Source organism: Erythrolamprus reginae, chromosome 6 (genome assembly GCF_031021105.1).
Source record: "Erythrolamprus reginae isolate rEryReg1 chromosome 6, rEryReg1.hap1, whole genome shotgun sequence".
Classification (NCBI taxonomy): Eukaryota; Metazoa; Chordata; class Lepidosauria; order Squamata; family Dipsadidae; genus Erythrolamprus; species Erythrolamprus reginae.
Genome location: NC_091955.1, coordinates 7762783 through 7789314, shown reverse-complemented (window position 1 = coordinate 7789314; position 26532 = coordinate 7762783). Strand labels below are relative to the sequence as shown.

Below are 26532 nucleotides of genomic sequence, written 5' to 3'. Positions count from 1 at the left end.
CATCTGAATCCCATTCCTGCTTAGAGGTCTTCTAGTGCAGCCCCTTGCTCAAGCAGGAGACCTTGTACCGTTTGGCTGCCCAGTCTGTTTTTGAAAGCCTCCACAGGTTACTAGTCCTCACTGTTAGGAAGTTTCTCCTTAATTCCACGTTGCTTCTCTCCTTGGTTGGTTTCTGTTGTGGTTCAGCCTGAGGCAGATCAAAGACTAGCTGCATCTCTGCTGGCTCCATGCCCGGAGGAGGCTGACAGCGAAGAGGAGGGGTCTGGGCAGTCGCACGGGGGAGATTACAGTCAGGAATGTGACGAGGAAGAACAGCATGGGAGCCCCGGGGAGGGGCTCTCCCCAGCCAGTAGCTTGGAGTCTTTGGAGTCATTAGGTGACGAAGCACAAGCTGTCATTAACATGCGACAGAGACGTCTAGATCAAAGGAAGGATCAATTGAAGAAATATTATCAGCATTGAATAAGGAACACCAGGGCTTGGGTGTGGTCCTCATTAGCAGGGAAGGGTTTATAAGGCAGGCAAACTCTTGAAGCCATGTGGAGTGTTATCAGTTTGGAGTTGTTGTAACCTGCATTGTTTCTCGGCGTTTCTGTTCCTGGCTCGTGGCCCAGCAGTTCTGAAGACCCGTGGGAGGTGTATGTCTGTTATCTACAGCCTCGTCTTGGCAGCAAGGATCCTATATTTATGTTCCAGTGTTTTCCTGCTTTGTAAGGACATTTTCTGTTGGCTTCGTTTCTCTTTGCAATTATAAAACTGTATTTGGATTCTACCGGTGTGTCTGGCTTATCTTTTTGGGTTGGTCATAGCTTCCGGAGTGACCCAGACAGAACAGTTTCCATCCATTGTTTCTTCTCCTGCCTTCTGGTGCTTCGGACCAGTAGTAACTGACAGTAAAAAAAGGTTTTAAAAAGGCAAAGAGGCTATTCCTAAAGTTTCCAATTATGTCCTTGGGGACGTTTTGGCAGCATCCTTCAAAAATTCCTCTAAGCGTGCCTTGGAGCTGCAGAGCTAATGGTTTAAATAAAGCCGAGATGCCCAAGGGATTTTTGGATGTAGAGACATCACTCACAGGAAATGACAAGGGCTGGCTGGAGCCTTCGCCGTTTAAACCTGGAAAACAGGCTGATCCGAACCAAAGGTCTGTTTAATATCCAGCATTCTTTTTCTACAGAGATCAACAACCGTGGCTTTCTCTTCCTGGCATCTGTCAACAATTCGCTATTCATTTGCCGGGTTCTTTTCTAAAATCTTTTTTTTTATTTTGATATACATATAGTGAGTCAGACTAGCATATGAAAAATTCCCTAAAGACATTGATTGTCCATTTCTTCCTCGAAAAATCCCAGCAAGAAATTTGTCTATATACAGAGAGAGATGGTTTAGCAGTTCAATAATAGAAGTAATTTTATTTAGAAACATAGAAACATAGAAGTCTGACGGCAGAAAAAGACCTCCTGGTCCATCTAGTCTGCCCTTATACTGTATTTTATCTTAGGATGGATATATGTTTATCTCAGGCATGTTTAAATTCAGTTACTGATTGGTGGGCATTGGACTTGGTATTATGTACTGTGCTGTTTTTTAATTATTGTTGTGAGCCGTCCCGAGTTTGTGGAGAGGGGCGGCATATAAATCCAATAAATCTAATCTAATCTAATCTACTGTGGATTTATCTACCACACCTGCTGGAAGTTTGTTCCAAGGATCTACTACTCTTTCAGTAAAATAATATTTCCTCACGTTGCTTTTGATTTTCCCCCAACTAACTTCAGATTGTGTCCCCTTGTTCTTGCGTTCACTTTCCTATTAAAAACACTTCACTCCTGGACCTTATTTAACCCTTTAACATATTTAAATGTTTCGATCATGTCCCCCTTTTTCTTCTGTCCTCCAGACTATACAGATGGAGTTCATTAAGTCTTTCCTGATACGTTTTATGCTTAAGACTTCCACCATTCTTGTAGCCCGTCTTTGGACCCGTTCAATTTTGTCCATCTCGCCACCCCGGCTCAGTTATATCTCTAGGAAACAATTGACCACTCCCAATCTGTATACTTTATAAGGGAGGATTTCTGGGTAAAGAGACATGGATCTGCAATGTTTGTCAAGGATGTTGGTTTGGAGCAGGGGTAGGCAAAGTTGGCTCTTCTATGACATGTGGACTTCAACTCCCAGAATTCCTGAGCCAAACATGCTATCTCAGGAATTCTGGGAGTTAAAGTCCACAAGAGCCAATTAAAGTTTGCTCTTCTATGACACATGGACTTCAGCTCCCAGAATTCCTGAGCTAGCATGATTGGTTCAGGAATTCTGGGAGTTGAAGTCCACAAGTCATAGAAGAGTCAATTTTGCCCGCCCCTGGTTTAGAGAAAACTCTAGATCTGTTTCTCTTTCTCTGTTAAACCATGAACGATAACCCCTGCAGAGAACACTCCCACAAAACCTCCCCTTTTATGCATGGTGCAGAATTCCCCATTACTCTCGGCTGTGATCACTATCTCCTCCTGCGTCTGCGCAACTGCTCCTGTCTACCCCTAATCCTTCGCACACGCACATTCAGGATTGGATCGTTAATCGTCCCCTCCTCATCGGACCCAGACAAGGCCCTAGCTGGGGGTTACATAGGCATTACAGGGGCTTCTACCTCTATCTCTCCAGCACCTTCATCTTCCATCTCTCCTTCCCCCTCACTGTCTGAATCCTCCGATAACCACAGGGGTCTCTAATCCTTGGACAAACTCGTCTCATCTGATTCAAAATCCATTATCAGAGGAGCTGGCTGTGATCCAACCACAACAACTTAAAAAAATTTTTACTGAAAATTTACTGAAGTTTCACCAGAGATGTGCCAGTATGATATTTCCAATAAAAGTAGTCTTTGAGGAACTCGAGTGCCTTGGAGTCTTGTTTGCAATAACACTTTGAAAAGTGTTCGGAAACTTCAGATCGTGCAGAATGCGGCCGCGAGAGCTATCGTGGGGCTTCCTAGATTCGCCCACATTTCTACAACACTCCGTGGCCTACACTGGCTGCCGATCAGTTTCCGGTCACAATTCAAAGTGTTGGTAATGACCTTTAAAGCCCTACATGGCATTGGACCAGAATACTTCCGGAACCGCCTTCTACCGCACGAATCCCAGCAGCCAATAAGATCCCACATAGTTGGCCTTTTCTGGGTCCCGTCGACCAAACAATGTTGTTTGGCGGGCCCCAGGGGAAGAGCCTTCTCTGTGGCGGCCCCGGCCCTCTGGAATCAACTTCCCCCGGAGATTAGAACGGCCCCCACCCTCCTTGTCTTTCGCAAGTTACTTAAGACCCACCTATATCGCCAGGCATGGGGGAACTAAGACATCTCCCCCAGGCTTATTATATTTCATGTTTGATGTGTATGTGCTGTATGGTTTTTAATTGTTGAGGTTTGTATATATTTTATTATTAGATTTGTTCCATTGTTGCCGCCCCTCTCCAGTCTTCGGAGAGGGGCGGCATACAAATCTAATAAATTGAATTGAGTTGAATTGAATAGAACTATTACTTGGAACCTTGATGCACAGGCTAAAAGCCAAATTTAAGATAGTTAAAAAAAGACCGTGCTCTTTTCTTACTTGAATGCATCTGTCGGTAAGAGTTGGCATTTCCTTAATCGTCAGATACTGGATCCTGCTGCAGCTGTTACCAATATTCCTGAAGCCATCCACTGTTAGCTGATTGGTTTTTTTTTTTTAAAGAAAGAAATTAATTATAAGCAATTTGCTGCAATGTTTTAAGCAAGAATCTAGAAACATAAAAGATTGACGGCAGAAAAAGACCTCCTGGTCCATCTAGTCTGCCCTTATACTATTTCCTGTATTTTATCTTAGGATGGATATATGTTTATCCCAGGCAGGTTTAAATTCAGTGACTGTGGATTTACCAACCACGTCTGCTGGAAGTTTGTTCCAAGCATCTACTACTCTTTCAGTAACGTAATATTTTCTCACGTTGCTTCTGATCTTTCCCCCAACTAACCTCAGATTGTGCCCCCTTGTTCTTGTCCTTTTCCTATTAAATCACTTCCCTCCTGAACCTTATTTAAGCCTTGAACATATTTAAATGTTTTGATAATGTTCCCCTCCTTTCCTGGGGCTTCTGCCTTGTAAGGCAGAGAATTAACCTCTAGGCCACCAGATCTGATCCCTTCAACTTTGTTTGAAGTTGGGTTGGGCCTAGAGGCAAAAAGGAGCTGTGATGTTCCTTCAATATACCAGGGTGATCCAAAAGAAAAAACATATAGCCCCTCCCTGGTACAAAGTTGAAGGGATCAGATTTGGTGGCCTAGAGGTTAATGCTCTGCCTTACAAGGCAGAAGCCCCAGGATCAAATCCCAGTAAGGGTATGGCTAGCTGATGAGGCCAGAATAAGACCGAAATAGCGCTATCCTAGTCTCCCTTAATTTTAAAAAATTCAGCAAAAACATGTGATATATGGTATATATATATGTATAGATATATATAGATAGATATATATGTATCACATGTTTTTGCTGAATTTTTAAAATTAAGGGATATGTGTGTGTGTGTGTGTGTGTGTGTCACATGTTGCTGAATTTGAAAATTAAGGGAGACTAGGATAGATCTATTTCTGCCTTATTTTGGCCTCATCAGCTAGCCATACCCTCACTGGGACTTGAATCTGCAACCTTTGCCTTGTAAGGCAGAGAATTAACCTCTAGGCTACAGTATCCAATCCCTTCAGCTCTGCACCAGGGTAAGAGAGAGAGAGAGAGAGAGATACAGGTAGGTAGATAGAAGAAAGAAAGAGAGAGAGAGAGAGAAAGAAAGAAAGAAAGAAAGAAAGAAAGAAAGAGAGAATGAATATATAGAGATGGAGATGAAGGAGAAACATAGGGTAGGGAGAGAGAGACAAAGAGAAAGAAAAATGATATAGATAGATTAGATGGATGGATGGATGGTTGGATGGATGGATGGACGGACAGACGGACGGACAGACAGATAGATGATAAATATTGTAGATAGAATAAACAGAGATGACAGATATAATACATACAGAAATATGTATATATGTCTTGCATCCCTTTGCCCAAATATTGTCCTAGTATTTATAACAACTTTTCACCAGCAAATCTGTTCACCTTTTTTCAGGCATTCTGCGTCACTAAAATCCAGCACCTTCCAAAGCCTCTAGACAAGTTAAAGCAGGGAGAAATACTCATTTATTTATGCCATCTCGGCCAGATTTACTGTAGCCCGTGAGGTTGACGTACGGTATTCTTTTCCTCATGTCAAGGGAATAGTTAAAAAAACTTAAGGCAAGCACTTAATTAGAATTAAAACCTTAGCGTGAGTTGCATTGCACGAACCACATTTCATGCTTCTAACGTACACAACAGGACCACAATGTTTTGAAAAAGCTTAAAGGCCCGGATAAAAATAGGAGAAAGACGTTTATCAACTCTGCTCTTTTCTTCCAGAGAAATGCTGGGGGTTTTTTTGGAAGCATCTGAAAAGCAGAGCCTAAAATCTGTTTGAGCAAAACAGATGCGCAAAATAATCTAGCTGTGCAAAATAATCTATCTTTATATACATATATGTTAAGTCCCTCTGGAGTTTCCTTGCCAGATCAGAAGTGCACGACAGGCGAAGTTGCTGACTTGACACTACAGGCTGTCTCTGGCCATTTCCTCACGGGCAGATAATGATTTATAGCGGCTTAGAAGACGGCTCGGCCCTTGGTATGGCAAGAATAAAGCTTCCCTGATTTATTTCCTGAAGGATGTTTGGATGAGACTCCAGGACGCTAAATCGCTAGAGAGAAAATGCCTCACATCCGTTGTCTGATCCTGCTCCATTCTGGGAGCCACCACCGATGTCTGATTGACAGGTTGCTCCAGGGATGGGCAATACCATCCTGGGCCTAGAAAGCCTAGAACTGCGGCGCCTAAAACACGATTTGAGTATTGCCCACAAGATCATATGCTGCAACGTCCTACCGGTCAATGACTACTTCAGCTTCAACCGCAACAACACATGAACACGCAACAAATTCAAACTTAATATTAACCGCTCCAAACTTGACTGTGAAAAATATGATTTCAACAATCGAGTTATCGAAGCGTGGAACTCATTACCGGACTCAATTGTGTCAACCCCTAACCCCCAACATTTCTCCCTTAGACTCTCCACGATTGACCTCTCCAGGTTCCTAAGAGGCCAGTAAGGGGCGTACATAAGTGCACTGGTGTGTCTTTCGTCCCCTGTCCAATTGTCTTTCCTTTCTCTCACTTATCATATATATTTTCTTTCTTTCATATATCCTCTCCTCTAAGTTCACTTTACCCTTGTATATATTACTACATGTCTATTTTTCTTCCTATGTATTTGTGTATTGGACAAATGAATAAATAAAAAAATAAAAAATACTCAGAGTAAAATATATCTAAGAAAGAATAGAAGAGAAGATATAGGAACAGAACATATCAATGAAAGCTGTGCTTTCTACTGAACTGTGTGAGTCAGTTCCCTGGAAATAATTGGTAATGATGATTTAATTAAATTTGGAGTTAGATTTACTGTATTTTTCAGAGTATAAGTCACACCTTTTCCACCCTTAAAAGAGGCTGAATGTTTGGGTGTGTCTTATAGTCCGAGTGTAGCTTTTTCAAAGCTTTTTTCCCCCAGCCCTAATAAGGTGCTAACAATCTTCCTGGTTCTTTCTGGCTTGCAGGCTTGTTTTCATTGCTACTTGCTCCGAAGTTTTTTTCCAGCCTTAAGTCCTTGCAGGCTTGTTTTCATTGCTACTCCCTCTGAAAAATGTTTTTTTTCCCAGCCCTAACAAGGTGCTAACAATCTTCCCGGCCTGCAGAATTTTTCATTCCTACTCCCTCCAAAGAAGGGTTTTTTCTCCAGCCCTAAGTCTTTGCAGGCTTTTTTTCATTGCTACTCCCTCCAAAGAAGATTTTTTTCAGCCCTAACCAGGGGATAAAATAATGTGCTGAAGCCCATCGAGTCCAGCATTCTGTGTCACACAGTGACACAGTGTCACACAGTGGCCCACCAATTGTCCATGGGGCTCTTGAGTAGAATGACTACTTCAGCTTCAACCGCAACAACACAAGAGCACACAACAAATTCAAACTTAATACGAATCGCTCCAAACTTGACTGTAAAAAATATGACTTCAGTAACCGAGTTATCGAAGCGTGGAACTCATTACCGGACTCAATTGTGTCAACTCCTAACTCCCAACACTTCTCCCTTAGACTCTCCACGATTGACCTCTCCAGGTTCCTAAGAGGCCAGTAAGGGGCGTACATAAGTGCACTGGTGTGCCTTTCGTCCCCTGTCCAATTGTCTTTCCTTCTTTCACCTATCTTATATATATTCTCTTCCTTTCATATATCCTCTCCTCTAAGTTCACTTTCACCCTCTTTTATATTATCACATGTCTATTTTCTTCCTATGTATTTGTGTATTGGATACATGAATGAATAAATAAATAAAAATAAAATAGAAAGAGAAGGCAAGACTCTCCCTTTCCCCTGACCCCCAAAAAATGGTACCCAAGGTATCCTGCCTGCCTCAACCAACATAGAGGTGGCACTTGGACATCCGTTTCAATAGCCACCTATGATACACTTGACATCCATGAATCTGTCTAATCCTGCCTTGAAGCTATCCAGGCTGACAGCTGTCACAACCTCTTTTGGAAGTGAATTCCATAAACTAATGACCGTCTAGGTGAAGAAATATTTCCCTTTATTTGTCCTCACTTTCTTACCTATGAGCTTTAGGGAGTGTCCCCTCGTCCTAGTATTGTGTGAAAGAGAAAATAATTTCTTTCTATCCACTTTTTCTATCCCATGCATGATTTTATACACTTCGATCAAGTCACCCCTTAAACGCCATCTTTCAAGGCTGAAGAGATCAAGGCGTTGCAACCTGGTTTCATAAGGGAGGGGCTCCATTTCTTTGATCATACCTGTTGCCCTTTTTTGTACCTTTTTCCAATTCCATTATATCCCTCTTGAGGTGTGGTGGCCAGAACTGTACACAGGACTCCATGTGTGGTCTCACCATTGATTTGTACAGAGTACAATCAATTTCACACGTTGTCATCAGATTCTCAAAGTATTCAATGGGAATATTTCATTCATTCGGATCTAGGATGTGTTCTTGGAGTGTTCCCTTTATTTTATTTTTGCAGTGTACATCTGTTTATTTCCAGCCTCTGCTTAGTTGGAATTTCCAACTGCGACCCAGCAAAGTCACGCAATCCCCCCCCCCCCCGAAAAAAACTTTAGCACCCTTGAAAATGTCCAAAGATACTTCACCAGAAGAGCCCTTCACTCCTCCACTCGAAACAGAATACCCTACGAGACTAGACTTTCAATCCTGGGCCTAGAAAGTCTAGAACTAAGACGCCTTAACCAAGATCTAATATTGCCCACAAGATCTTATGCTGCAACGTCCTGCCTGTCGGCGACTACTTCAGCTTCAACCACAACAACACAAGAGCACACAACAGATTTAAACTTAATATTAACCGCTCCAAACTTGACTGTAAAAAATATGACTTCAGTAACCGAGTGGAACTCATTACCGGACTCCATAGTGTCATCCCCAAACCCCCAACACTTTACCCTTAGAGTATCTACGGTTGACCTATCCAGATTCCTAAGAGGTCAGTAAGGGGCGAGTACAAGTGCACTAGAGTGCCTTCCATCCCCTGTCCTATTGCTCTCCTATATCTCCTCTCCCTTTCTTCTATTCCTATATCTCTTCTTCTATTCTTTCATTGATATGTTCTATTACTATCTTCTTTTCTATTCTTTCTTAGATATATTTTACTATGAGTATCTCCTCTATAACCTTCATCATGTATTTTACTATGTGTATATATATATATACAGTGTTCCCTCGATTTTCGTGGGTTCAAACTTCGCGAAAAGTCTATACCACGGTTTTTCAAAAATATTAATTAAAAATACTTTGCGGGTTTTCCCCCCTATACCACGGTTTTTGCCACCCAATGACGTCATATGTCATCGCCAAACTTTCGTCTGCCTTTAATATTTTTTAAAATAAACTTTAATAAATAAACATGGTGAGTAATAATCTAAATGGTTGCTAAGAGAATGGGAAATTGCAATTTAGGGGTTTAAAGTGTTAAGGGAAGGCTTGTGATATTGTTCATAGCTGAAAATAGTGTATTTACTTCTGCATCTCTACTTTGCGGAAATTCGACTTTCACGGGCAGTCTCGGAACGCATCCCCCGCGAAAATCGAGGGAACACTGTATACTCATTAAATCCCTCATTGTGTATTGGACAAAATAAATAAATAAAAATAAATAAATAAATAAAATAGGATGTGTTCTTGGAGTGTTCCCTTTATTTTATTTCAGCAGTATACATCTGTTTATTTCCAGCCTCTGCTTAGCTGGAATTTCCAACTGCGACCCAGCAAAGTCGCGCATTCAACCCCCCCTCCCAAAAAATAGCATGCCTGTTTTCAAATCCGCTACACGAAATAATCCACGCTTTCATTATGCAACAAGGGGGCTTGTTTATAATGAAGACACCCACTGGAAAGGGGCCAAACCCCCTATAGTGCGAGATCCCTTTGGAAAAAATTAAAGCAGCTGTGGAAATGTAATTCAAAACCTCTCCAGCTAGCAAACGGAGGGGCTTGCACTCCGTTAGTTATACCATAAGTGTCGGGTAACGCCAGTCCTCCGAAGGATGGGGTTTTTTTTTTGCCTACAACGGCATGGAAAGGAAAAGCAAAATGCAAACCTGGAGGCAGCCTGAAATATCCAGATGCAGGAGTTTGTGACACCCTCTTCCATTGCCGAGGTACTGTAACCCTTTGTCTGTGAAGTTCCTGCAGTACGCGAGGCTTAAAAACTGTAGATTGGGGAAGCACCTGGATCGGAAGGATAGAAAGAAAGAAAGGAGGATAGGGAGGAAAAAAAAAAAGCTTTTGCAGTACTGTGATTTCTGATGCAATCTGATACTCTTTTTTCTTAATAACCGGAATGGATGCTAAGATTTTAATGGTGGTTTTTCCCCCCACCCCTCTTCAAAATACTTCTTTTCTCTCTCTCTCTTTAGGCTTAAACTGCTTTTTAAAATAATAATAATAATGCTGCCCACATTTTTTTTTTCCAGCTGTCATTGCTTATTTGGAAATAGTGGGGGTTTTTAGAGCGGACGTATATACCCGAATTTGCTAGAGAGGCTCAATGTAATGAAATTTGGGGACGGCAAAGTTAACAGTGCTTCGACAGCCTGGCTGTCAACCAAAACATGTTCCAAATTAGAAAGGCATGAATCATCTAGTGAGTTCAGTGATAGAGTTGTAAGCAACGTTAACTTGACAATGGCCCTGCAAAATGTATTGCAGCATAAAGAAAACCAGACCTAAATCGAAAAAGTAATTTAAAAACAAAATGCAGAAGTTTAAAGCTATGTTACTTTTCCGTAGCTGCACGAAGTTACAGTCACTCTCTGAGAAAAGTAAATAATAACAATAACAGTGTTCTCACGTGAGATTTAAATTATATCGGAATTGTTTCAGACTAAATTAAAATGCTGTGAGGTTTTATCGCAGTTATCTGGGAGCAAGTAGTCCCACTGCTTGTGGTGAGATTTATCGCTGAATAAACATATGCAGTATAACCCTTGTGGTGAGTGACATCCGCAGAAAAGAATGATTGAAGTCAAATGGAAAACAATGTAGATAATATTGGACGATATACAAGGGAAACATTGGGTTCTTGGACGCCAAGCCTTCTACAACTACTTGTATTTATTTTTATACTCCAGATGTAGGCACTGTCGTGCTGAAAGCTATTGATTTTATGCAATTATGGTGTAGCTGGGGGGGGGGGGATTGCAATCCCACAATAACCAGAAATGAAAGCTTGCAAAAAAAGGGAATCACCATCTATTATTAGGAGTAAAGACATCTTGTTCTTTAATGGATGTAGTACAGGACAAGATTTTGAAGGCAATTTTGCCCAATCAGCAAAAAGCTAAATCAAAATAAATCAAAAGAACAAAGAGATTGGCCACTGAACGAATGGTTGAAAGTCAAGGACTATGTATGTATATATCTTTGTATGTATGTGTATGTGTATATGTGTGTGTTTGTGTGTTTATATAGATTAAGATAGGATAGGATAGGATAAAAGAATGCAATGTCCTACCGGTCAATGACTACTTCAGCTTCAACCGCAACAACAGAAGAGCACGCAACAGATTCAAACTTAATATTAACCGCTCCAAACTTGACTGTAAAAAATATGACTTTAACAATCGAGTTGTCGAAGCGTGGAACTCATTACCGGACTCAGTAGTGTCAACCCCTAACCCCCCAACATTTCTCCCTTAGACTCTCCACGATTGACCTCTCCAGGTTCCTAAGAGGTCAGTAAGGGGCGTACATAAGTGTACTAGTGTGCCTTTCATCCCCTGTCCAATTGTCTTTCCTTTATCTCATATGTCATATATATTTTCTTCCTTTCATATATCTTCTCCTCTATTTTTACATATTATCTTTATATATTTATCTATCTATCTATCTATCTATCTATCTATCTAATCTATCTATCTATCTATCCATCCATCCATCCATTCATTCATTCATTTATTCATTTATTTATTTATTTGTTTATTGGATTTGTATGCCGCCCCTCTCCGGAGACTCGGGGCGGCTAACAGCAACAATAAAGCAGTGTACAATAGTAGTCTGATGTTAGAAACAATTAAAAACCCATTAATATAAAAAACCAAACATACATACATACATACCATGCATAGAATTGTAAAGGCCTAGGGGGAAGAGGGTCTCAATTCCCCCTGCCTGAAGGCAGAGGTGGGTTTTAAGCAGCTTACGAAAGGCAAGGAGGGTGGGGGCAATTCTAATCTCTGGGGGGAGTTGGTTCCAGAGGGCCGGGGCCGCCACAGAGAAGGCTCTTCCCCTGGGTCCCGCCAAGCGACATTGCTTAGTTGACGGGACCCGGAGAAGATCCACTCTGTGGGACCTAACTGGTCGCTGGGATTCGTGCAGCAGAAGGCAGTCCCTGAGATAATCTGGTCCGGTGCCATGAAGGGCTTTATTTATTATTTATTTATTTATTTATTTATTTATTTTATTTATTACTTAGATTTGTATGCCGCCCCTCTCCAAAGACTCGGGGCGGCTTTATAGGTAATAACCAACACTTTGAATTGTGACCGGAAACTGATCGGCAACCAATGCAGACTGCGGAGTGTTGGTGTAACATGGGCATATTTGGGAAAGCCCATGATTGCTCTCGCAGCTGCATTCTGCACGATCTGAAGTTTCCGAACATTTTTCAAAGGTAGCCCCATGTAGAGAGTGTTACAGTAGTCAAGCCTCGAGGTGATGAGGGCATGAGTGACTGTGAGCAGTGACTCCCGGTCCAAGTAGGGTCGCAACTGGTGCACAGTGAAGGGCTACCAAATTTTTTACTACCACACTTTGGGCGTGGCTTATTATTATTATTATTATTATTATTATTATTATTATTATTTATTAGATTTGTATCTAATAGACTCGGGGCGGCTGCATTTATGCAGGACGCCCTGCATTTTCTTTCAACATTTCAGTGCAAATTGGGTGCTCTGGGGTAGAGCTCCATTTTTGCTACCCTACTGCGTTCTCCCACATCCGGTCAGCAGCCCACCCCTGGATACAGTCCATAGAGCCTGTTGTTTTTCTGCATAAATACGTATTTATCTCTGGATATTACCCAGGCAGCAGTCTTAGTGTCCCGTTTGAAACGTCCGTGTTAGATAAATCCAAGCGAATGAGGGCTGAACAGCTTTCTGCCATAAATCGGATTAACTTATCCTGTTCAGAAAGAAAAACCACGATTAAGGCGTCACTTAAACACCCAATCACGCTGATAAGCCGCTTGAGTTTTTTTCAGCCAAAACGTCCCGCTGTGAGTGTGCAAATATGCATGCACACAACTTCAAAATGAGCCTAAATAGAACAAGATAGCGCCTGGGTGGGTGGTGGGCAGAATTTTACCTTTGACCCAAAGCACAACCGGCTGAATTCTCCCTCTGGCGCAAAGCACATCAACTAAGTCAGTGATGGCTAAACGTTTTTTCGTTGCGTGCTGAAAGTGTGTGCGCGACAGTGCCGGTACCCATAATGCAATGCATGCATGATATCTCCCCGTGCGCCCCATGCCCCCGTGGATTTGCATCATCCCTTGCACGACCCCTGCCCACCTGTGCATGTGCATGCAACCACCGACACTCCGTTCCCCAGCGCATGAACATTCGACCCCCTTATGCTCCCCCTTCCTCCTATGCATGCTCCTCCCACCTCCGCGCATGTGTACGTGACACACCCCTACCCCATTTTGGGCCTACAAAGCCTCCCTTCAGCCTCCTGGGACCAAAAATACGGCCTTCTGCCGCACAAATCCCAGCGGCCGATTGTCCTTCTCCAGGTCCCGTCGTCTAAACAATGTCGTTTGGCAGAACCTGGAAGAGCCTTCTCTGTGGCGGCCCCGGCCCTCTGGAATCAGCTCCATCCAGAGATTCGAACTGCCCCCACCCTCCTTCCGTAAGACCTTGAAGAGGTCTCGCTGCAGCCTCCAGGCATCTACCCTGTTTCCCGGAAAATAAGTCACCCCCGAAGGTAAGACACAGGAGAGGTTTCGTAGACTCAGGGCGGCTTACAACATGTAAGCAATAGCACTTTGTAACAGAGCCAGCCTATTGCCCCCACAATCCGGGTCCTCATTTTACCCACCTTGGAAGGATGGAAGGCTGAGTCAACGTTGAGCCGGTGATGAGATTTGAACCGCTGACCTTCAGATCTACAGTCAGCTTCAGTGGCCTGCAGTACAATACTCTATCTGCTGCGCCAACCCGGCTCTTTATTGTTGTTGTTGTTGTTGTTATTATTATTATTATTATTATTATTATGTCAATTCAACACAGCAAACGAGATCACTATGCTGGATTTCGTATTTCATCACCAGTCAGGCACTTCCCAAGCACTTAGGACTGCGTGATGTAGCGGCTAATTTATTTTATTATTTATTTATTATTTAGATTTGTATGCCGCCCCTCTCCGAAGACTCGGGGCGGCTCACAACAAGATAGAACAAATCATAAATAATCAGAAAACTTTAAAATTTATACAAGATTTAAAAGAACCCCATATACTAACAGACGCACACACAAACATACCATGCATAAATTAAACATGCCCAGGGGAGGTGTTTCAATTCCCCCATGCCTGAAGGCAGAGGTGGGTTTTAAGGAGTTTACGGAAGGCAGGGAGAGTAGGGGCAGTTCTAATCTCTGGGGGGAGTTGGTTCCAGAGAGTTGGGGCCGCCACAGAGAAGGCTCTTCCCCTGGGGCCCGCCAACCGACATTGTTTAGTTGATGGGACCCGGAGAAGGCCCACTCTGTGGGACCTAATCGGTCGCTGGGATTCGTGCGGCAGGAGGCGGTCTCGGAGATATTCTGGTCCAGTGCCATGAAGGGCTTTATAGGTCATAACCTTTAAATAATTATGTTTGTCAATCCCAGTAAAGCGGCCTTTTGCAATTTATTATTATTATTATTGTATCGAAGTTCTGTCTATCTATTGTATCTTAGTATATATGGTCAGTTTTTACACCCAAAGCATATTTGATAGGATGTTTCCTGCAGACGTCAAAATTCTACAGAAATATCTGCAGAAATCAAAATTAGAATTTCACTTTTCTACCGTGACCTTTCCAACTTCATCTTATATTTGTAATGGTAATAATACTTACGTTTAATCCTTGATATTTGGAAACATTTAACTCTTGCAAATTCAAACAATAACCTAAAAGACAGGGGAAAAATAATATCTGCGCTATGAAACCAATCTCCAACTGGCAATGGGAGAGATTTAAAACAATATAATTTTTCATTACTGAAAAGTATGAGTAGTCAAATTTGACTGCAGAAAGGTTTATACAGTACTTACATAAATATAGAGGATGATCTATTTTAGGCACAAACAGTAGAAGTTATTTAACATTAGTTATTTAAGGGTAGTTACTATAAATTGGATCCAGATTTAGCTTGGCTTAGAAAAAGAGCAGCAGTTTTTTGTTCGCTGGGAGGCAAATTATTATTATTATTATTATTATTATTATTATTATTATTATTATTTAGATTTGTATGCCGCCCCTCTCCGTAGACTCAGGGCGGCTCATAGCATACAATAAAACAATTCATAACAACTCTAATAAATTTAAAAAACATTTTAAAAACCCATTATTAAAGCAGACATACACACAAACATACCATTCATAAATTGTATAGGTGTGGGGTGTGGGGATGCTTCAATTCCCCCATGCCTGACTGCAGAGGTGAATTTTAAGGAGTTTACGGAAGGCAAGGAGGGTGGGGGCAGTTCAAATCTCTGGGGGGAGCTGGTTCCAGAGAGTCAGGGCCGCCACAGAGAAGGCTCTTCCCCTGGGTCCCGCCAGACGACATTGTTTAGTCGACGGGACCCGGAGAAGGCCAACTATGTGGGACCTAATCGGTCGCTGGGATTCGTGCGGCAGAAGGCGGTCCTGGAGATATTCTGGTCCGGTGCCATGAAGGGCTTTATAGGTCGTAACCAACACTTTGAATTGTGACCGGAAATTGATCGGCAACCAATGCAGACTGCGGAGTGTTGGTGTAACATGGGCATACCTGGGGAAGCCCATGATTGCTCTCGCAGCTGCATTCTGCACAATCTGAAGTTTCCAAACACTTTTCAAAGATAGACCCATGTAGAGCGCATTACAGTAGTCGAATCTCGAGGTGATGAGGGCATGAGTGACTGTGAGCAGTGAGTCCTGGTCCAGATAGGGCCGCAACTGGTGCACCAGGCAAACCTGAGCATGCAGAGGCTGTTGGGAGGCAGGGGCTGAATTGTTTGTTGTTGTTTTCCACCCCCAAAGCTAAGGTGCATCCCATACTCAGTGCGTCTTATACTCTGAAAAATACAGCAAATACCCATTAGGAACAAATGGTTGAACCATCTTTTCTTAAAAGCTTCCAATATTGCAGCATTCTGGGGTGACATGATAGCAGTTTTCTAGTATGTGAGAGGCTGCCACAAAGGTCAACCAGTGATGGGCTCCTACATTTGCAAAATCGGTAGAAAAAATTTGGTCAGATAAGCAGAACGGGTCGAAAAATTTGATATTTTTTTTTCTTTTTTTCCCTTCTGGGCTCTGGGCATGTTTTTCCTATTGCAGTGTTAGCAAAAACTTCAGAAGAGAAGGATTTAGGGGTCGTGCCTATTTGCCGATGACTCTAAAGTGTGCAATAGGGTTGATATTCCTGGAGGGGTCTGTAATATGGTAAATGATTTAGCGTTACTAGATAAATGGTCAAAGCAATGGAAACTGCAGTTTAATGTTTCCAAATGTAAAATAATGCACTTGGGGAAAAGGAATCCTCAATCTGAGTATTGTATTGGCAGTTCTGTGTTAGCAAAAACTTCAGAAGAAAAGGATTTAGGGGTCGTGATTTCTGAGAGTCTCAAAATGGGTGAGCAGTGTGGTCGGGTGGTAGGGAAAGCAGGTAGGATGCTTGGCTGCATAGCTAGAGGTATAACAAGCAGGAAGAGGGAGATCGTGATCCCGCTGTATAGGGCGCTGGTGAGACCACATTTGGAATACTGTGTCCATTTCTGGAGACCTCACCTACAAAAAGATATGGACAAAATTGAACGGGTCCAAAGACAGGTTACAAAAATGGTGGAAGGTCTTCAGCATCAAACGTATCAGGGAAGACTTTCCCAGCTCTTACTGGCTTGCAAGCTCTTTCATTGTTACTCTCTCTGAATAAGGTTTTTTTAAAGCTATAACCAGGGGATAAAATAATGTGCTGAAGCTGATCAGACTAAGGATGCTAACCAGATGAAAGAAACATAGAAACATAGAAGACTGACGGCAGAAAAAGACCTTATGGTCCATCTAGTCTGCCCTTATACTATTTTCTGTATTTTATCTTACAATGGATCTATGTTTATCCCAGGCATGTTTAAATTCAGTGACTGTGGATTTACCAACCACGTCTGCTGGAAGTTTGTTCCAAGGATCTACTACTCTTTCAGTGAAATAATATTTTCTCACGTTGCTTTTGATCTTTCCCCCAACTAACTTCAGATTGTGTCCCCTTGTTCTTGTGTTCACTTTCCTATTAAAAACACTTCCCTCCTGGACCTTATTTAACCCTTTAACATATTTAAATGTTTCGATCATGTCCCCCCTTTTCCTTCTGTCCTCCAGACTATGCAGATTGAGTTCATTAAGTCTTTCCTGAGAGGTTTTATGCTTAAGACCTTCCACCATTCTTGTAGCCCGTCTTTGGACCCGTTCAATTTTGTCAATATCTTTTTGTAGGTGAAAGCAGATTCTTTTCCCTATTTTTCTTTCCAAAATCTATTTTTCTCTCCAAAATCTAAGGTCTTATACTCTGGTGCATCTTATACTCCGAAAAATATGGTACTTTTTAACTGTTTTAATTGCGGTTTTTACTGTAAGCCGCCCAGAATCCAATGTGGAATGGGGTGGCACATAAATTTTACAAATAATATTCTGCCTTTTGCCCCCCAACAGAGAAATTTTCCTATACCCCAGCTTGTGCCTCCTTTGCACAGAATCTCGGAAGTTGGATTTCAGAGGAACACCCTGGAACAGCTGTCGTATAAAGCAATTGGGGCCAGCTGGATGTCAGGATGCAAGTGGTTACTGTTATAATACTACTTTTCTTCAGTCAAGCCGCGGATTTCAGGAAAGCAAGAAATGGAATTTCAAGGAAGAAAGGAAGCCATGGAAGGACAGGCCGCTTAGGGAAAGGAACCAGCCTGGTGAAGCGCTTCACCCCAAACCCTCCTTGTGACATCTACACTTATCTGTTCGAGAAATACTTAGACTGTCAAGAAAGGAAACTGACCTTCGTCCTGCCCGAGTGGCCGGAAGATTTAAAGCACATGCTCTTAGCCCAAAACAAAATCCGTAAACTGAAGAACCACATGTTCTCCAAATTCCAAAAACTGAAAAGTCTCGACTTACAACAGAACGAGATATCGAAAATCGAGGATCAAGCCTTCTGGGGTTTGAACAAGCTGACCACCCTGTTGCTACAGCACAATAAACTCAAGGTGTTGTCGGAGGAGGTGTTCATCTACATGCCCCTCCTAGGTTACTTGCGCCTTTACGACAACCCCTGGCACTGCGACTGTCAGATGGAGTCGCTTATAACCACGTTGCAGCTTCCGAGAAATAGGAACTTGGCGAATTACGCCAAGTGCGTCTATCCCGAAGACGCGAAAGGTCGGAAGCTCAAGGAGATACAAGTCGAACAGTACTGCGGTGGCGACAAAGCGGATTTACCCCCGGCACCCAAACCCGAAATCGCCAGACCTGAATTTGACTCTTCGCTTTGTCGCACGTATGTGTTTCCGGTGAAAACGCTGGACTGCCGGAAGAAAGGTTGGTACATATTAACTGAAGGGTATTGATGTATGTATGTATGGATTGAAGAGTGTTCGCAGACTCCCAATTCAATTCAATTCAATTTATTAGATTTGTATGCCGCCCCTCTCCGAAGACTCGGGGCGGCTCACAACAATAACAAAAACAATATAACAATGGAACAAATCCAATAATAAAATTACATTAAAAAACCCCAACAATTTAAGAACCATACAACACATACATACCAAACATAAAATATAAGAAAGCCTGGGGGAGATGTCTTAATTCCCTCATGCCTGGCGATATAGGTGGGTCTTGAGTAACTTGCGAAAGACAAGGAGGGTAGGGGCTGTTCTAATCTCCAGGGGGAGTTGATTCCAGAGGGCCGAGGCCACCACAGAGAAGGCTCTTCCCCTGGGCCCCGCCAAACGACATTGTTTGGTCGATGGGACCCGGAGAAGGCCAACTCTTTGGGACCTTATCGGCCGCTGGGATTCGTGCGGTAGAAGGTGGTTCCGGATGTATTCTGGCCCAATGCCATGAAGGGCTTTATAGGTCATGACCAACACTTTGAATTGTGAACGGAAACCGATCGGCAGCTAGTGCAGGCCACGGAGTGTTGTAGAAATGTGGGCGAATCTAGGAAGCCCCACGATAGCTCTCGCAGCCGCATTCTGCACGATCTGAAGTTTCCGAACACTTTTCAAAGGTAGCCCCATGTAGAGAGTGTTGCAGCAGTCGAACCTAGAGGTGATAAGGGCATGAGCGACTGTGAGCAATGACTCCCTGTCCAAATAGTCCAGAATGCAGCCGTGCAAACTGTCATGAGTGTAACTCGGTACACCCACATAACACCTACACTCCGGAAGCTGCGCTGGCTTCCTATTAGTCTCCGGGCACAATTCAAGGTGTTGGTTATTACCTATAAAGCCCTACATGGCTCAGGGCCAGACTATTTACGGGACCGTCTCTCGCCGCATACCAATACCATACCAGAGACCAATTAGAACACAGAGTTGGCCTCCTCCGTGTCCTGTCAGCTAAACAATGCAGGTTGGCGGGGCCGCCGGGATGGGCCTTCTCTGTTGCCACCCCGGCTCAATGGAATCAACTCCCCCCATGGTCCGTACTGCTCCTACCCTACTGGTCTTCCATAAGGCCACAAAGACCTGGCTTTGCTGGCATGCCCGGGGGCCATGAATTAACAACTATCATGGCCAAATTGTATGACTGCTACGTATGTATAATAATAATAATTTATTAGACTTGTATGCCGCCCCGAGTTTTCAGAGAGAGGAGACATACAAGTCTAATATATTATTATTATTATTATTATTATTATTATTATTATTATTATTATTATCTATAAATTATGATCTATATGAGCCCTTCATGGCATCAGACCAGAATATCTCCAAGACCACCTTCTGCCGCACGAATCCAAGCGACCGGTTAGGTCCCACAGAGTTGGCCTTCTCCGGGTCCCGTCGACGAAACAATGTCGTCTGGTGGGACCCAGGGGAAGAGCCTTCTCTGTGGCGGCCCCGACCCTCTGGAATCAACTCCCCCCCCGGAGATTAGGACTGCCCCCACCCTCCTCGTCTTTCGCAAACTCCTCAAAATTCATCTTTGCCGTCAGGCATGGGGAAATTGATTCCCCTGGGCTGAATTCCGCTTTACGCATGGTCTGTATGAGATGTACGATTGTTTATATATTAAGGGTTTTGAATTGTTTTCGTATTGGATTTGTATTGTTTTTGTTGTGAGCCGCTCAGAGTCCTCGGAGAGGGAGCAGCATACAAATCTAATAGATAGATAGATAGATAGATAGATAGATAGATAGATAGATAGATAGATAGATAGATAGATAGATAGATAGATAAAAAATAAAAAAAAATAAAAATAAATTAATATTATTATTATTATTATTATTATTTAGCTTATTATGGGTTTAATTTGGGTTTTATTGTTAGATTGCATATTTGACTTCTTTTTAATTGTTTTTATATTCTATATTGTTGTAAGCTGCCCTGAGTCGAATCAAATAAAGAAATAAATAAACTGTAGGTAGGTAGGTAGGTATGAATGTATGTACGTATGTCACAAAGGTGCTTTTCAAGAGGCAACTGGACTTTCTGGTTTATCTCTGTAGCAAAGGTGGGTTCCTCCTGGTTGCTACCAGTTTGCTGCAGATCAAGCAAACTGGTAGCAGCAGCGATGGGAGGCTCCACCCACTGGCCAGATATCTCTGCGCATGCACAGAACCTTCTGCACCACTGGTGGGTTGTTATCGATTTGGACCAGTTCATGTGAACTGATGGCAGAAATTTGTCCCCCTTCGCCAAACCGGTAATGATGGCCGTCTTGCCACGCCCCTGAACCGAATCCCCCATCACCGCTGCTTGAAAGCGGCTGGCAACAAACCCCTCTGCACATGCGCAAAGGCTTCTGCGCATGCACAGAGGGTCAGTACCTGGATGTAATGCACACACCTCCGACACAACGCACGTACTTCCAAACCGGTAGCGAAGATAAGAGAGACCCACCTTTGTTCTGGTCTCAGTAGACGTACAAACAACAAAGTAATATAATCACAAGATACCAATAGGAGAAGATAATAGGAAAGTTGGGAAGGATAATAGTAATACAGCTTTATATTTTATTTCTACGACTATAAACACTTCGATCAAAGTGTATAAAATCATACATGGGATAGAAAAGGTGGATAGATAAAAATTATTTTCTCTATCACACAATACTAGGACAAGGGGACACTCCCTAAAGCTCATAGGTAAGAAAGCAAGGACAAATAAAGGGAAATATTTCTTCACCCAGAGGGTCATTGGTTTATGGAATTCACTTCCAGAAGAGGTCGTGACAGCTGTCAGTCTGGATAGCTTCAAGGCAGGATTAGACAGATTCATGGATGCCTAGTGTATCAGTGGTTATTGAGACGGATGTCCATGTGCCTCTATGATGATTGAGGCAGGCAGGATTCCCTTGGATACCATTTGTTGGGAGTCAAGGGAAAGGGAGGGTTTTGCGTTCTCTTTCTGCTCAAGATCCCCATGGACAATTGGTGGGCCACTGTGTGACACAGAATGCTGGACTCAATGGGCTTTGGCCCGATTCAGCATGGCTCTTCTTATGTTCTAGCCCTACTACATGAATAAGTATCCCTAGGTATAAGACACTGCTATGGGAATTAGGTGTTCACCAGAGCGAAAGCACAAAAGGAAAAAACTGGATGTAGGATATGATACGTCAAGTTTATAATGTTCATGCCTTGTTTTTCTTTCCCTCTCAAGATTTAAGAAAAGTCACAAGCAATATACCTCCAGACACCGTTAAACTCGATCTTTCCTATAACAAAATCAATCTACTACGACCCAAGGAGTTCGAAGAAATTGATGACCTGAAGATGTTAAATCTCAGTAGCAATGGACTAGTTCACATAGACCCAGGTGAGCAAAATTTATGAAGATAAGAACCATAATATAGAAACATAGAAACATAGAAGTCTGACGGCAGAAAAAGACCTCATGGTCCATCTAGTCTGCCCTTATACTATTTTCTGTATTTTATCTTAGGATGGATATATGTTTATCCCAGGCATGTTTAAATTCAGTTACTGTGGATTTATCTACCACGTCTTCTGGAAGTTTGTTCCAAGGATCTACTACTCTTTCAGTAAAATAATATTTTCTCATGTTGCTTTAAAATATTTAAAGTCAATCTCGCCTTTTGTCTCTAATTTAATAAGACAATTTTTCATCATGATTTTTTTTTAAATATCCTTGATTGTATTCTTATTGGTTAGGATCCAAGCAATACATAAAATGTCTTGTTGGAAATAGGTAAAGTTTTGAATAAATCTAAATATTAATCGCCGTGTCTCATTCTAAAGACATAAGACATAAACACTGCCCGGTTTTTAATCCGAGCAAAGGGAGAAATGAAACAGTTGTCATTTGTGTTTTGGGTTTTTATTTATGCCAACTCTCTGAATAGGGTTGTCAGGAAATTTCAACCTGTGTAGGTTAGATTAGATTAGATTTATTGGATTTATATGCCGCCCCTCTCCGCAGACTCAGGGCAGCTCACAACAATGGCAAAAAGAGTACATAATGGCAAATCTAATATTTCCCAATCTAATTACAGTTTTAGGTTAAAAAATTCATAAAAGCAACCCCAATATATATATAAAAACAAGCACACAATCAATCATACACCAAAACAACATGGGCAAGGGGGAGATGTTTCAATTACCCCATACCTGACGGCAGAGGTGGATTTTAAGGAGTTTCCGAAAGGCAAGGAGGGTGGGGGCAATCCTAATCTCTGGGGGGAGCTGGTTACAGAGGGTCGGAGCCACCACAGAGAAGGCTCTTCCCCTGGGTCCCGCCAGACGACATTGTTTAGTTGACGGGACCCAGAGAAGGCCAACTCTGTGGGTCCTAACCGCTCGCTGGGATTCGTGCGGCAGAAGGCGGTCCCTGAGATATTCTGGTCCGGTGCCATGAAGGGCTTTATAGGTCATAACCAACACTTTGAATTGTGACCGGAAACTGATCGGCAACCAATGCAGACTGCGGAGTGTTGGAGTAATATGGGCATACTTAGAGAAGCCCATGATTCTCGGCACAAATGCTACAAACAGATAACTCATTTATTTCTTATTTCTACACAACCAAAGTATGTATCCGAGGTTTAGCTATTTCATACATAGCAAGAAGGAATAAAGAAAAAAGAGAACGATTGAAACAAGAATTAAAGCCAATAGAAACTGATTTGCAAACTGACCCAGAGAATAAAAATTTTACAGAAAAGAGACATTATATTAAACATAAAATTACTTTAATTGAGCAAGAAGAAATTGCGGAACAAATAAAATTAGCAAACAAAAAATTTTTGAGCAAGCAAATAAACACTCCGCAGTCTGCATTGGTAGCCGATCAGTTGCCAGTCACAATTCAAAGTGTTGGTTATGACCTACAAAGCCCTTCATGGCATCGGACCAGAATATCTCCGGGACCGCCTTCTGCCACACGAATGCCAGCGACCGGTTAGGTCCCACAGAGTTGGCCTTCTCCGGGTCCCGTCGACTAAACAATGTCATTTGGCGGGACCCAGGGGAAGAGCCTTCTCTGTGGCAGCCCCGGCCCTCTGGAACCAACTCCCCCCCAGAGATAAGAATTGCCCCCACCCTCCTTGCCTTTCGAAACTTTTAAAAATCCACCTCTGCCATCAGGCATGGGGGAATTGAAATATCTTCCCCAGGCCTATATAATTTATGTATGGTGTGTTGTGTGCATGTTTTTTAAATTATGGCTTTTTAACTTCGTATTATTAGATTTGTATTGTACATTGTTTCTATCACTGCTGTGAGCCGCCCCGAGTCTACGGAGAGGGGCGGCATGCAAATTTAATAAGTAAGTAAGTAAGTAAGTAAGTAAGTAAGTAAGTAAGTAAGTAAGTAAGTAAGTAAGTAAATAAATAAACAAATAAACAAATAAATAAATAAATAAACAAACAAACAAACAAACAAACAAGTAAGTAAGTAAGTAAATAAGTAAATAAGTAAATAAGTAAGTAAATAAGTAAATAAGTAAATTAAATAAGTAAATTAAATAAGTAAATTAAATAAGTAAATTAAATAAGTAAATTAAATAAGTAAATTAAATAAGTAAATAGGTAAATAGGTAAATAGGTAAATAAATAAATAAGTAAATAAACAAACAAACAAACAAACAAACCGGGTCGGTGGTGGGTGCATAAAATGAAAAAACAGAGAGAAAGAAAAATTATAGACAAACTAGAAGATAAAGAAATAAATATTTCTTATTTCTAATTGATTTTTTTAAAAATTGTTTTCAACAGCTGCTTTTGCGGGCCTCATCAATCTGGAAGAACTAGATCTATCAAACAATTTCCTACAAAATATTGAATACGGCGTGCTAGAACATTTGTACTTTTTAAAAATCCTGCGGCTGAAAGAGAACCCTTGGAGATGTGACTATAACATCCATTATCTTTTCTACTGGCTGAACCACCATTACAACGTCCACTATAATGGCCTAGAATGCCGAAACCCAGAAGAATATAAAGGATGGTCGGTTAGAAAGTACGTCAGAAGTTATTTTGAGGAATGTCCCAAAGACAGGCTACAGATTTATCCAGACGCATTTGAGGATAACGAAACAGAAGAACCGACTCCAAAACATTCGGTTGTGGTCAGAGTAATAGATTAAATGGGCCCACTAGTACAGGGGTACCTCTACCTAAGAATGCCTCTACTTATGAACTTTTCTAGATAAGAACTGGGTGTTCAAGATTTTTTTGCCTCTTCTCAAGAACCATGTTCCACTTACAACCCGACCCTCTGAAACTGTAACCGGAAAAGGCACGGAGAAGCCTCTGTGGGGCCTCTCTAGGAATGTCCTGGGAGGAAACAGGGCCGGAAAAGGCGGGGAGAAGCCTCCGTGGGGCCTCTCTAGAAATCTCCTGGGAGGAAACAGAGCCGGAAAAGGCAGGCAGAAGCCTCCGTGGGGCCTCTCTAGGAATCTCCTGGGAGGAAACAGGGCCGGAAAAGGCGGGCAGAAGCCTCCGTGGGGCCTCTCTAGGAATCTCCTGGGAGGAAACAGGGCCTCCAACCTTTCTTGTGGTTTCCCCAATCGCACGCATTATTTGCTTTTACATTGATTCCTATGGGAAAAAACTGCTTCTTCTTACAAACTTTTCTACTTAAGAACCTGGTCACGGAACGAATTAAGTTCGTAAGTAGAGGTACCACTGTATATCCAAGCCTTTAGTATTTTTCAAAAGAGGAAGGATCATTTATATATTTTGATACTGTAATTGTGGTGTTTGTTCATGATGGACTATTTGCCAAACTATTTTTCAGTACTAACCACAAGATTGCATCCATGGCATTGTTCTTTATAAACGTACTATTTTTAATTGGTTTGGAGTCGTTTTTGCCCTGTCTGGTAATCGTCTCTCAGAGGAAGCAGCTAAATCGCATCTTGCAAATACAGTGGCACCTCTACTTAAGAACGCCTCTACTTAAGAACTTTTCTAGACAAGAACCGGGTGTTCAAGATTTTTTTGCCTCTTCTTAAGAACCATTTTCTACTTAAGAACCCGAGCCTGGAAAAATTTGCCAGGAAATTTGAGAGCGGCACGAAGGCCCGGCCAGTTTCCTGCCATTCACCCTTTAATCCCGTCCATCTCGGGCTTTTCTGGGCTGCCAGAGGAGCCTTTCAGTGGCGCTTGAGGAGGCTTTGGCAGTCCAGAGCAAACAAAGCATTTTCCTTTCTCTGGGCGCTTGGAGAGGGAATAAACCTCTGCCAGTGCCCAGAGAAAAGAAACATCCCCTTTACTCTGGGCAGTCCAGAGCAAACGGAGGGTTTTCCTTTCTCTGGGCACTTGGAGAGGGAATAAACCTCTGCCAGTGCCCAGAGAAAAGAAACACTCCCTTCACTCTGGGCAGTCCAGAGCAAACAAAGCATTTTCCTTTCTCTGGGCGCTTGGAGAGGGAATAAACCTCTGCCAGTGCCCAGAGAAAAGAAACGCTTCCTTCACTCTGGGCAGTCCAGAGCAAACGGAGTGTTTTCCTTTCTCTGGGCGCCACCTCAGAGTCCCTCTTTTAAAAAAAAAGAGTATAAGAGTATAAGATGCAACAGATATGGCTCTGCGTGCCACCTGTGGCACCCGTGCCATAGGTTCGCCAGGATAGAAAAGGTATAACATCTGACAGGCCTGGTTTTCAGTTTTAGGCTTATGTCGTGACTGCAGAAGGCCTTTTTCGTTTTGAAGAATGCTGCTCGAGCTTTCTCTGTCCTTCTCTTTACTTCACTGGTCCTGTCGCAGCTTTCCTATAAAGGACTTCCTCTACGAATTCCTCCATGGCTTCATACAACGTGAAATCATGTCACACAAACGCCAAGTCTACCAGTGCTGTCCGTAGACACAGCAATCCAGATTTTACAAATTGGCGAGGCTGCTTTCGCAAAAACC

At 42.4% G+C, this 26532-nt stretch overlaps 2 protein-coding genes across 3 annotated transcripts in view; one reads left to right on the top strand and one right to left on the bottom strand.

The window, feature by feature from the left end:
• FBXL13 (F-box and leucine rich repeat protein 13) overlaps nt 1-26532 on the bottom strand; it is a 75719-nt gene that overhangs the window by 19510 nt on the left and 29677 nt on the right. For both annotated transcript variants that reach the window (XM_070755127.1, XM_070755128.1), the window contains 4 exons: nt 14818-14870; nt 12781-12881; nt 9797-9926; nt 3609-3707 (listed from right to left, as the gene is read on the bottom strand). In XM_070755127.1, coding sequence (XP_070611228.1) covers nt 3609-3707; nt 9797-9926; nt 12781-12881; nt 14818-14870 — 383 coding nt within the window. The remainder of the gene's footprint in view (nt 1-3608; nt 3708-9796; nt 9927-12780; nt 12882-14817; nt 14871-26532) is intronic.
• On the top strand, nt 9772-25473 carry LRRC17 (leucine rich repeat containing 17). Its single transcript, XM_070755129.1, has 4 exons — nt 9772-9856; nt 17653-18528; nt 21822-21977; nt 24394-25473. Exons 2-4 carry the CDS (start codon nt 17772-17774, stop codon nt 24762-24764), a joined length of 1284 nt encoding a protein of 427 aa, XP_070611230.1. The 5' UTR covers nt 9772-9856; nt 17653-17771; the 3' UTR covers nt 24765-25473.